The sequence below is a fragment of the Stegostoma tigrinum genome, chromosome 7, assembly GCF_030684315.1.
Source record: "Stegostoma tigrinum isolate sSteTig4 chromosome 7, sSteTig4.hap1, whole genome shotgun sequence".
Taxonomy (NCBI): Eukaryota; Metazoa; Chordata; class Chondrichthyes; order Orectolobiformes; family Stegostomatidae; genus Stegostoma; species Stegostoma tigrinum.
Genome location: NC_081360.1, coordinates 102,415,589 through 102,427,827, shown reverse-complemented (window position 1 = coordinate 102,427,827; position 12,239 = coordinate 102,415,589). Strand labels below are relative to the sequence as shown.

Sequence of the window (12,239 nt, the reverse complement as noted above, 5' to 3'; positions counted from 1 at the left end):
TATTTAGCGGTGGTCATTCTTGCATTGGAGGCAGCATAGCACAGGTTCTTTCGATTGATCCCAGGGTGGCGGGGGAGGCGGTGGTTGTCCTATTATGAGACACTAAGTAAAGTTGGAGTTTAGAAAAATGAGAAGTTGTCTTTGAAGTTTACAACCCCAGAGTATTTGACACCCATCTGCAGCTCCATCCTAACTACATTGCTCCGCAAAGCTGAAAACAGTGACACCTCTTACTGTAGAGCAACGTTTGCAAGCACTGACATGCATTAAGTCGACCATATTATAACAGCAGAGGCTAGTCCTTTGAGATATACTTGGTAATATCATAAACTGAATAAACCAAAAGAACGGCGGATGCTGTAAATTAGGAACAAAAACAAAGTTGCTGGAAAAGCTCAGCAGATCTGGCAGCAGCTGTGGAGGAGAAAACAGTTAATATTTCGCGTCCAGTGAAGGGTCACCAAACCTGAAATGTTAATTCTGTTTTCTACTCCACAGATGCTGCCAGACTGCTGAGCTTTTCCAGCAACTTTGTTTTTGATCATAAACTGAACACCACTTGCAAACTGAAGTGTACAAGATTCTTCAGGGGCTTCACAGGGGAGCTAAAGAAGTTATTTCTCCTTGGCTGGGATGTCTAAAACATAGAGATGCAGTCTGAAGTGAAGGGGCAAATCATTTAGAAAGTACTGACACCAACCCTCTGATAAGTTTTGACTACACATACTCACCTCTAAGTAAATGTGTATGCAATATAAAGCTGATTTTTAAAGTTTTCTTTCTCTGAATTTTTCATTTTTAAGGGTTTGCTAAGGTTCTACCACTCTACTTCTGAGGTTTCACTGCTACTGCACATGCTATTAATGAATGCAGTCAATCATTGAGGATGAAAGGGGGAGAAATTTCTTCAGATGGTTGTAAACCTTCGATATTTTCAACAACAGAGTATTCACAGCATCGGGGTAGAGAATTCCAAAGACTTGAACAAGGGTAGCACGGTGGCTCAGTGGTTAGCACTCCAGCCTCACAGCGCCAGGGATCCGGGTTCAATTCCAGCCTTGGGCGACTGTCTGTGTGGAGTTTGCACATTCTCCCTGTGTCTGTGTGGGTTTCTCCCGGATGTTCCGGTTTCCTCCCACAGTCCAAAGATGTGCAGGCTAGGTGGATTGGCCATGCTAAATTGTCCATCGTGTTCAGGGGTGTGTGGGTTATAGGGGGATGGGTCTGAGTGGGATGCTTCAAGGGGCGGTGAGGACTTGTTGGGCTGAAGGGCCTGTTTCCACACTGTAGGGAATCTAATCTAATCTAATCTAGAACAGCAGATTTTGACATCTCAGGGATTTGCAGGATAAGGGCTGGGCGGAGGGAATGGAGTTGAAACTGAAGACCAGCCATGACCACGCAATGGAAGAGCAGGCTCCATGGGTCCAGGCCTTCTCTTATTTCTTATGTTTTCCCACCATGTGAAAGAACAAAGTTTATAATGACCACACTACATGTTTGCAGGCAGAAATAAAAGACACAAAAATGGCCATCTGGTGTAACTTTTTTTTATATATAGGTAATGGCATCACAAAACAAATGTGTAGCTGTATGGAATCGAGCACTGTGAAGATCCCTGGACAATAGCCACAATAAACACCAACAATTCACACTGTCTGCTAACCAGTGCATCGCTAGGACTGCATTGGAGTGTGAAATCTTCACACTAACTGATATTCCTTTATCAGAATATAGTAAGGCAACTGCTAAGGAATCTTGTCGGAACCTGTGCACAGATGGCGATCAAAGTGGTTCATACAAATGGGGGCAGGGATGAACCAGAAATTAGGGGAGAGCAACCATCAATTTGGTCACTGGTCTGGGTTTTTGAAGTTGGGGTTAGTCTTGAAGGAGGCAAGGGAATTAAGTGTTGATGTGCTCTTTGACTGAGGGTACAGGTTCTGGACTGTCGTGAAAAGAAGATAAGGCGCAGAGAAAGGTCAGGAAGGCAAACTAACTGACAACACTGGGGTCAATGTTAAGGGAAAAGCATTAAATTCAACAGGTGAGAGATAATGGGAACTGCAGATGCTGGAGAATCCAAGATAATAAAATGTGAGGCTGGATGAACACAGCAGGCCCAGCAGCATCTCAGGAGCACAAAAAGGGTCTAGGCCTGAAACGTCAGCTTTTGTGCTCCTGAGATGCTGCTTGGCCTGCTGTGTTCATCCAGCCTCACATTTTATTAAATTCAACAGGTGATGCCACTTTGAGTGAACACCTTCACGGAAAAAAAATTAAATTCCAGCAACTTTGATCTGGGGGAGTACCGCTTGAATATTTACAAAGTTGGAGTGTCAGATGAACAGGACTTGTTTCAAGTTAGGACACAGGTAGCAAAGTTTTAGATAAACTAGCGATTGCAGAAAGTGAAGGTTTGCAGGCTTTAGGGACCAAAAGCACAGATATGAAATTTTGGCAGCAGGTGCACTTGGAGGCTGGTGATTACTGATGCTTTGTCATGGCTGTGGAAGATACTTAACTATAGGTGGGGGGCACACTTCTGGAACCCACACAAAATGGAAAAATAATTTGTTCAGTGGAGATTGGAGAGCTATACAGTGGAGCAGGTAAGCTAATTTGGATCAGGATCTTGAATGTGCAGCATTTGCAGAGGTTGGCAATGACAGAGGTCCGAATACACTGGATTACTCTGGGTTTTGTTGGCTGCCCAGATGGACTAAGCTCCATGTGTATGTCAGCGTATGTGTATATTACAGCACGATTTGAACTTAAGGGGCATCACAGCCAAGCTTTTGGTTGGACAGTGATTCCGTGCAGGGACCCTGAATGTGTTTACTGTTTTAAAAATAAGATTGTCACTGTAACAAAAGTCAAAGGAAAATTACAAATTTTATTACCACAATGTTGTTTTTGGTGGGTGGGGTAGGGGATATGCATCCTAGTCCTCACTGTGTCTGCTGGTCATAGAGGACTTGAAGAAAACTGTGGGTGCTGCATTCTCCCTCTCTAAGGACACGCTGACAAGGAAAGATTTCTATTCCCCCTCTTAACCCAGGAAAACCTGGGGGCAACTGTGGCCCCTGTACCCCCCTTCCCCATCAGCATCACCCAGATGAAATCAACTAATTTGATTTTCAACTTAATCAATTGTGCCTTTTGCCCACCCGTTATTTTTATAACTCAAGAGTTTCGTGCCAATTAAATAGCACTGTTCGTTTTTGAAACAATGCCATTACAATGTTACTCCTGGGTTTGGTGAGCAGCCACATCTGCAAGATTCATTCCTGAAGATTCCAGGACAATCCAGGGAAATTGGCACCATCCTCAATGCACTAGCTCGGTTTATCCTGAGTCAGTGAGCAGTGGGGGGAGACTTGGAGAATTCTCCAGGCGATGTTGCCTCTTTTCAAGCTGAAAGTGAATTGAGCAGTCCCTAAAAGCAGGCTATAAGACATGACTGACTTCAGGGTCCAGCGACAGTGCTTCCCTGGAGCACGCAAGTGTGTGTGTTTGTCTATGTGTGTTCGATTCCCAGGTGGACAGTGAATCTGATCCAACCCATTCCTTCTATTCACCTGAAAACAGAAGAAAGAAAGATGTCAACAAGATGAAGAAGATTCAGAGTATATTTCCACTTGCACCAAAGATCTGATTCTTACCATTTTCTCGTGGGAAGTGGCCATTGCTGGCTGGGCCAATATTTAATGGCTGTCCTTAGCTGCCCTTGTGAAGGTGATAGGGATATACTTCTTGAACTGCTACAGTCTATCTCATGTTGGTACAGCTTTGATACTGTTGAAGGTTCCAGGAATGTGACTTCATGCCACTGTAGGAACTGCAGTGTACTTCCGAATAAGGATGGTGAGATGCTAGGAAGGCAACGTGTAATTGGTGGTGCTCCCATGTATCTGATGCCCTTGTCCTTCTAGATAGAAGTGGTTGAGGGTTTGGAAGGTGGTGTTGAATGAGCATTGGATTTTGACCCAGTCTTAAGCCTTGGTGAATTTCTGCAGTGCATCTTGTAGATAGTACACGCTGCTGCTACCAAGCATCAGTGATGCAGGGAGTGAGTATTCGTACACAAGGTGCCAATCAAGTGAGCTATGTTCATAGAATAGAATTCCTACAGTGCGGAAAGAGGCTATTCAGCTCCTTGGATCCAAACTAACCCTCTGAAGACCATCCCACTCATAACCCCACCCTATCGCTGTAACACCACACTTACCATGGCTAATCCGTCTAGCCTGCACTTTTCAGGCCACAATGGGCAATTTAGGATGGCCAATCCGCCTAACTTGTACATCTTTGGAGTGTGGGAAGAGACCAGAGCATCCAGAGGAAACCCACGCAGACACAGGGAGAAAGTGTAAACTCTACAGTCACCCAAAGTTGGAGTTGAACCTGGTCCCTGGTGCCATGAGGCAGCAATGCTAACCACTGAGCCACTGCACTACCTTTTTCCTAGACTGTGTCAAGCTTCTTGAGTACTGTTGGAACTTCACCACTCAGGCAAGGTATTCCTCCTATACCTTGCTGACAGTGGACAGGATTTGGGAAATCAGGAAGTGAGTTACTCACCACAGAATTCCAGCCTCTGACCTGCTCTTGTAGCCACAGTATTTATGTGCCAGGCCCAGTTGAGTTTTTGGTTAATGTTGAGAGGGGGTTTATTGATGTTGGTGTTATTTAATTAATCCAATAAAATAAACAGCTTGAGAGACCCTGGGTATTTTTTTGAAGTTGGTACAATAGAAGCAGTCTGAATCAATGGGGTCAAGCACCCACTGAACCAGGATTTTTAGCTATCTGCAGATGCTGGGATCTTGAAGCTGGATGGAGAAGCTCTTATTCTTCTCTCTTACAGCTGAAAGCTGGGGCTCTCTTCCTGCTGCTAGAACTGCATGTGAGATAACCTATTTTACTGAATTTGCCATTGAGGGTGTGTTTATGGGATGTTACTATATTAAGGTTTACTCATGTATGCCAGTAATAAGCTCACAGGTAGGGACATGACACAGCACCCTAAATTCCTCAGGGTCATGTCCAAGGCCCAACCATCTTCAGCTGCTTTATGTATTACCTCTTTCTGAGAGATTTGAGAGTCCTCATGAATGAGTCAATAAAAGCTAGCATTCAAGTGCAGAGGGTAATAGGAAAGGCAAAAAATAATGTAGGCTTTTATTTCAAAGGGAGTACACAAATAGGAAGGAGTTTTAGCAAAACTACATAAGGTACTAGTTAGATTACAGCTGGAATACTGTGAACAGTTTGGGGCCCCTTTTATTGAAAGAAAGATATACTGGCATTGGAGACAAGCCAGGGAAAGTTCATTAGTACCAGATATGGAGGTATTGTCTTACCATTATGAGGAGAGGTTGATTAGACTGGGCCTGTGCTCATTGGAATTTAGAAGATGAGAGGAGACATTAATGAATCATTCAAGATTCACTGAAGAAGAGTCACAGGACTCGAAATATTAACTCTGCATTTTGTCCACTGATGCTGCCAGACCAGCTCAGTTTTGCTGCTGGGCCTGCTGTGTTCATCTAGCCCCACACTTTGTTATCTTAGTTTCTCCAGCAATTTCTTTTTCAGATTTCCAACATCTGCAGTTCTTTGTTTAATTTATTGTGTAAGGTGCTTAAGGGGCTTGACAGGAAAGATGTGGAGAAGTTGTTTTCTCTTATGGGAGAGTCTAGGATCAAAGGTCACACATGTAAACAGTTGCAAATGTAAGAGATAAGGAGGAATTTCTTCTCTTGGAGGGTAGTAAACATGTGAAGTTCTTTGCCACAGAGGGCTGCCGAGGCTGGGTCATTAAGTATATTCAAGGCTGAGACAAATTAAATAGTAAGGGAATCATGAGGTATAGCAAAAAGGCAGAAAGGTGGAGTTGAGGATTATCAGATCAGCCATGATCTCATTGAATGGTGGAGCAAACATAATGGGCTGAATGGCTTAGATCTGCTCCTACATTTTGTGGTCCAATATAGTGAGAAAGTGGGCATCTTCACATATAATTGCACAGCACTTAGCACCATTCCTGATTTCAGAAACTGGAGCAATAGATTTTGCCTAATAATCGGCTCTTTGCACCAGATAATGCTCATTTCATCAAGATAGAAAGAATCTAATCATCTATCCTTCGCATTACCATTGCTGAATTCCTCCATTATCACATTCTGCAGATTACAACTGACCAGAAACTGAACTGGACTAGCCAAATAAATAATGTGGCTACAAATGCATGCCTGAAGCTGGAAATTCTGCAGTGAGTATCTCATCTCCTGCCTCCCCAAAGCCTGTCCACCATCTATAAGGCACATGTCAGGAGTGTGATGGAGTACCTGGGTACATCACCTCCTGAAATTTCCCTTCCAAGCCATTCACTATCTAGAAATATCAGTGCTGTTGGGTCAAAATTCTACAGTTCCCTCAAACGTATTGTGAGCCTACCTACAGCACATGGACTGCAGTGTTTAAAAAAAGGAGCTCACCATCACCTTCTCAAGGGTAACTAGGATGGGCAATGGATACTGGCATTGATTACTCACATCCCATATGTAAATATAAAATGCTAACAAAGATCACTCCTGAACAAAGTGTGGAGCTGGATGAACACAGCAGGCCAAGCAGCATCTCAGGAGCACAAAAGCTGATGTTTCGAGCCTAGGCCCTTCATCAGAGCTCTCTGATGAAGGGTCTAGGCCCGACAACGTCAGCTTTTGTGCTCCTGAGATGCTGCTTGGCCCGCTGTGTTCATCCAGCTCCACATTTTGTTATCTTGAATTCTCCAGCATCTGCAGTTCCCATTTTCACTCCTTAACAGGCTTTAATTTTAACATTTTGTTCCTTTGAGTCCATAGAGATGTACCGCACAGATTTGCCGTATTTCTCTGAAAATAGAACACCCCTTCAGCCCATGATGTCCACACTAGTCGTAAACACCAACCTAACTATTCTGACCTTATTTTCTAGCACTTATTGCCTTGCATTGCAAGTGTATATTTAAATACTTCAATGTTGTAAGGTTTCTGCCTCTACCACTCTCACAGTTAGGAAAGTACAGAATCCCACCACCCTCTGGATGAAAATATTTTTCCTCTCATCCCCTCTAATCTGCTGGCCCTTCCCTTAAATCTGTACTGCCCAGTCACCGATCCCTCCAACAAGAGAAAAAGTTCCTTCCTCTCTTCCCTATTTACGTCCAGCATAATTTTATGCATCTCAATGATTTTCCCTCTTAATTTTTTCTACTCTAAACAAACAACCCTAGTCTGTACAATCTCCCCATATAATTGACAGGTTCCAACCTAGGCAACATCCTTGTAAATCTCCTCTGCATCCTCTCCAATGCAATCACACCCCTCCTCTAATGTGGGATCTAGAACCACACACAATACTCCAGCTATGGCCTAGCCATTGTTTTAAACGGTTTCAGCATAACCTCCCCACTCTTAAACACTATTGATTAATAAAGGCAAGTATCTCATATGACAGGCAGATAAAATTAAGAGACGAGTATCATGCACTCCAAGGTTAGTTTGATCTTCAGTTGGGTCCTACCATTCATCATGTATTCCCTTGCCACGTTTGTTCGGGCCAAGTGCATCACCTGACATTTATCTGCATTGAATTCCATTTGCTACTAATCAGCCCATTTGATCAGCTTGTCTATACCCTCCTGTAGTCTAAGGCCTATCCTCTTCACTACTTACCATCCACCAATTTTTGTACCATCTGTAAACTGACTGATCATCGCCCCCCACACGTAAGTCACAATGATTCACGTAACTGACAAACAGCAAGGGTCCAAACACTCGGAGATAACAGGAGCTGCAGATGTTGGAGAATCCGAGATAAGAAGGCGTCGAGCTGGATGAACACAGCAGGCCAAGCAGCATCTTAGGAGCAGGAAAGCTGATGTTTCAGGCCTAGACCCTTCATCAGAAATGGGGGAGGGGAAGGAGGTTCTGAAATAAATAGGGAGAGAGGGGGAAGCCCAACACTGATCTCTGTGGGACACCACTGGACACAGACTTTCAGTTGGAAAAACATCCATCAGCCATTTTCTGAAGAAAGGTCTAGGCCTGAAATGTCAGCTTCCAATGCTCTGATGCTGCTTGACTTGCTATGTTCATCCAGCTGTACACCTTGTTATCTCATCAGCCATCACTGTCTCCTTCCTGCCATTCAGTCAACTGCAGATCCAATTGGGCAAATCTCCTTGGATTCCAAGGGCTCTTAACTTTGCAATCAATATCCCAAGCAGGGTTTAATCAAAAACCTTGCTAAAATCCGAGTCGTCTACATCAAAAGAATTGTCCTCATCAACACATCTGGTTATCTCTCCAAAAAATTCAACCAAGTCGGACAGACACGATCTTCCCATAACAAAACCATGCTGACTACTCTTGATTAATCCCTGCCTGTCCAATGCATATTAGTTCTGTCCCTCAGAATTGCTTCCAATAGTTTCTCCACCACTGAGGTTAGATTGACTGGCCTGTAGTTTCCTGGTTTATCCCTTGCTCTCTTGAATAAAACAGTATCACATTAGCTGTCCTCCAACACCTCACCTGTGGCCAGAGAGGAATTGAAAACTTATACAAATGCAATTGCTATTTACTCCCTTGCCACACACAACCACCTGGGGTATGTTGCACTGGGTCTTGAAGTCATAGATTTCTACAAGAGTCAGGCCTTCAGCTCAAACTGGTCCATGCTGACCAAAATGTCCATTCACATTAACGCCATTTCCCTGCACTTGGCGCATATCCTTCTAAACCTTTCCTATCCATGTATTCGTCCAAATGCCTTTTAAATGTTGTTAATATACCTGCCTCAACCACTTCCACTGGCAGCACATTCTATATGCGTATCACCCTCTGTGTAAAAAAGTTGGCCTTCAGGTTCCCACGTATTCTTTCCCCCTTACCTTAAACTGATGCCCTCCAGTCCTTGATTCTCCAACCCTGGGAAAAAAGATTGAGTGCATTCACCCTATGCATGTCCACTTCTACAAGATCCCCCCTCAGTCTCCTAAGCTCTAAAAGAAAAAAATGCTAGCTTGTCCAAGCTCACCCTATAACTCAGTCCCTTGAGTCTTGCCAACATCCTTGTAAATTTCTTCTGCACTTTTGCTAGTTTAATAACATCCTCCCTGTTGTAAGATGACCAAAACTGAACACAATACTCCAAGTGCAGCCTCATCAATGTCTTGTACAACTGCAACATAACTTTCCAACTTCTTTATTCAATGCCCTGGCTGATGAAGGCCAGTGTGTCAAAAGCCTTATTCACTGTCCACTGTGACTCCACTTTCAGAAAGCCGTGTACCTGAACTCCAAGGTTACTCTGTTCCATTATACTCCTTAAGGCCCTAGCATTCATCATGAAAATCCTACTTTGATTTGACTTTCCAAAATGCAACACCCCACGCTTATCTATATCAAATTCCATTTACCATTTTTCTATTCACTTCCCCAGCTGGTCAAGATCCTGCTGCAATCTCTAATAATGTTCCTTCCTGTCCATGATACTGCCTATTTTATTGTCATCTGCCAACTAATCATGCCTTGTACATTCTCATCCAAATCATTAATACAGATTACAAACCGCAATGGGCCCAGCACCAACCGCTGAGGCACACCACTAGTCACAGGCCTCCAGTCTGACAAGTACCCTTCCAATATTACGCTCTGCTTCCTACTATCAAACTAATTGTGTATCCAATTTGCTAGCTCTCTCTGGATTCCATTGATCTAACCTTCCAGAGCAGTCTACCATGTGGAACCTTATCAAAGGCCTTACTGAAATCCATTTAAACTATGTCTACCACCCTGCCCTCATCAACATTGCTTGTCACTTCAAAGAACTCTTAACAAATTTGTGAGGCATAATCTCCCATGCACGACGCCATACTGACTACTATTAATCGAACCCTGTCTTTCCAAATGCATGTATATCTTATCCATCAGACTATTCTTAAGTAATTTACCTACCACAAATTTAAGGCACACTGGTCTATAATTCCCAGGTTCTTCTTTGCAGCCCTTTTGGAGATTTATCTACTTTCAAATTTGCCCGAGTATCTTCTTTCTGATTTCTATACCCATATTGTCCCTCTTACAAGAGAATATCAACCTAAAGTTTTTTTTAGAACCCTATCTGGGGGTAGGTCTCAGGTAGTGATTTCTGGCTTCGTAGGCCCAACTGCTGGAATGTTGATGGAGACACTTGGCTGCAGTAGGCCCAGACTGTGGACTCTTTAGCTGGTAAGAAGTCGTTGACTGCAGCAGCGTCGGTGCCTGGACTAGGAGCTCTTGTTGCAGTAGCCCCAGAACAAGCAGAAGTCCTCCAGTTGTGTTTGGGACCCTGACTGATGAAGATTAACTATATTTAAGTACTTTCGTTTAATTATTTTGTACCTCAAAATGGCATTGGATTTTGGTGACAGAACACTCTTAACTGTGTCCCCAAATCATTCATTCATTCAATTTCTGTTTTTTATTTCAGATTTCCAGCATCCACAATTCTGTGTTTTATTTTGGAGTTTAGCTACCCTTTCCAATTCCTTTAAATATCAGAGGAGGAAATATATGTGGACCTCTGCAAACCGTCCTTGAAATTAAGTGGTGAGAGAGGTAACACAATTTGCTACTGTAAGGCGTCACTCAGGCGTAAAGTTTAGATGCATTTGAAAGCAAGTTAGATAAACATAGCCAGGAGAAAGGAATCAAATGTTATGATAATCGGCTGAGATAACGTAGGAGCAGAAAGAATTCCGTCAGAGACCAGATGTAAATAACTCAGTAAATTTGAGGATAAAGTGAGTGAATCAGATCAAGAGGGTGGGCTGTGCTGTTACACAGACTACAACAGAAAAGAGCTGCCGAAATGTTCCCTTCAGGGCTCCCTGTTTACAGAGAGTGGTATTGAGGCCTTGTTGATGCGGAGGAAAAGCTTTGCTATAACACACTGTCAGCCAGTTTAAGATTACATGCTGAGAGTAAACAGGACCAGTTTACAGACTTGAGGCTTCTGGCCAAGCTCTTAAAACTGACTACTGCCACCTGGTGGCAGAACACGTATTGCAGATTCTGCTAAACCAGTCAGGATGTGAATTTTAATATGGGCAATACAAATTTAATTCAACCCAATTGAGCTGCTGCTAAAAACACTCAATTTTTAACCCTAACTGGTGCATTTCAGTCCCTCAACTCCTGGATTGCTATACTGATGGTTGTCTCTCAATCCTTTTTGAAGAAGGCATCTGAACACTGACAGGTATCTCTCAAATGAAACAATGTGGTGAAGATTAGTGGGAAGACAAAGGATTGGTACAGGACAACTAAAAAAGCAAAAAGGAGGCAGAAGATGAAATATGACAGGAAGCTAGCCCATAATATAAAAGATTGTAAGAGTCTTTTTAGACATCTAAAAGGTACATGTGGACATTGGGCTGCTGGAAAATGAGGCTGGAGAAGTAGCCATAGGGAACAAAGAAATGGCAGAGGGATTGAACAGACATTTGCATCAGTTTTCACAGTGGAAGGCACCTCCAGCATACCAGAAATTCAAGAGAGTTGGGGGCAGAGGTGAGTATAGTGGTCATCACTAAGAGAAGGTGCTGGGGAAGCTGAAAGCTCTGAAAGTAGATAATCCCCTGGATCAGATGAACTACACCCCTGAAAGAGATTGCTAAGGAGATTGTACAGGCATTGTTGGTGATCTTTCAGAAATCACTGGAGTCAAAGAGGGTACCAGCAGACTAGAAAATGACTAACTCTCCTGTTTAAGAAGGGAGGAAGGCAGAAGACAGGAAACAAAGGACCGCTTACCCTGACCTTGTTGTTGATATGGTTTTAGAGTCTATAATAATGAGACTACAGAGTGCTTGGAAATGGTAAAATAGGGCTGAGTCAGCATGGCTTCATCAAGGGGAAGTCATGCTTGACAAATCTGTTAGAATTTTTGAGGAAGTAACAAACAAATTAGACAAGAGAGCCTGTGGACATGATCCATTTGGATTTCCAGTAGGCCTCTGACAAGGTGCTGCACACGTGGCTGGTAAATAGCAGCCCATGGTGATAGGACCAAGATACCAACATAGAGGATTAGCAGAAGGCACGAATAATGATAAAGGGGTTGAGGGAATTGAGGGTAATGTTGCTAAGTTTGCAAATAATACAAAGAGAGATGGAGGGACAGTTGCAGAGCTGCAGAGGACT

The 12,239-nt window shown here is 43.3% G+C and overlaps 1 protein-coding gene across 7 annotated transcripts in view; it reads right to left on the bottom strand.

Moving 5' to 3' along the window:
• Window positions 1-1,545: 1,545 nt before the first annotated feature.
• Window positions 1,546-12,239, bottom strand: part of obsl1a (obscurin like cytoskeletal adaptor 1a) — a 195,474-nt gene continuing 184,780 nt past the window's right edge. For all 7 annotated transcript variants that reach the window (XM_059647569.1, XM_059647568.1, XM_059647573.1 and 4 more), the window contains one exon: window positions 1,546-3,581. In XM_059647569.1, coding sequence (XP_059503552.1) covers window positions 3,574-3,581 — 8 coding nt within the window. In that variant the 3' untranslated portion in view covers window positions 1,546-3,573. The remainder of the gene's footprint in view (window positions 3,582-12,239) is intronic.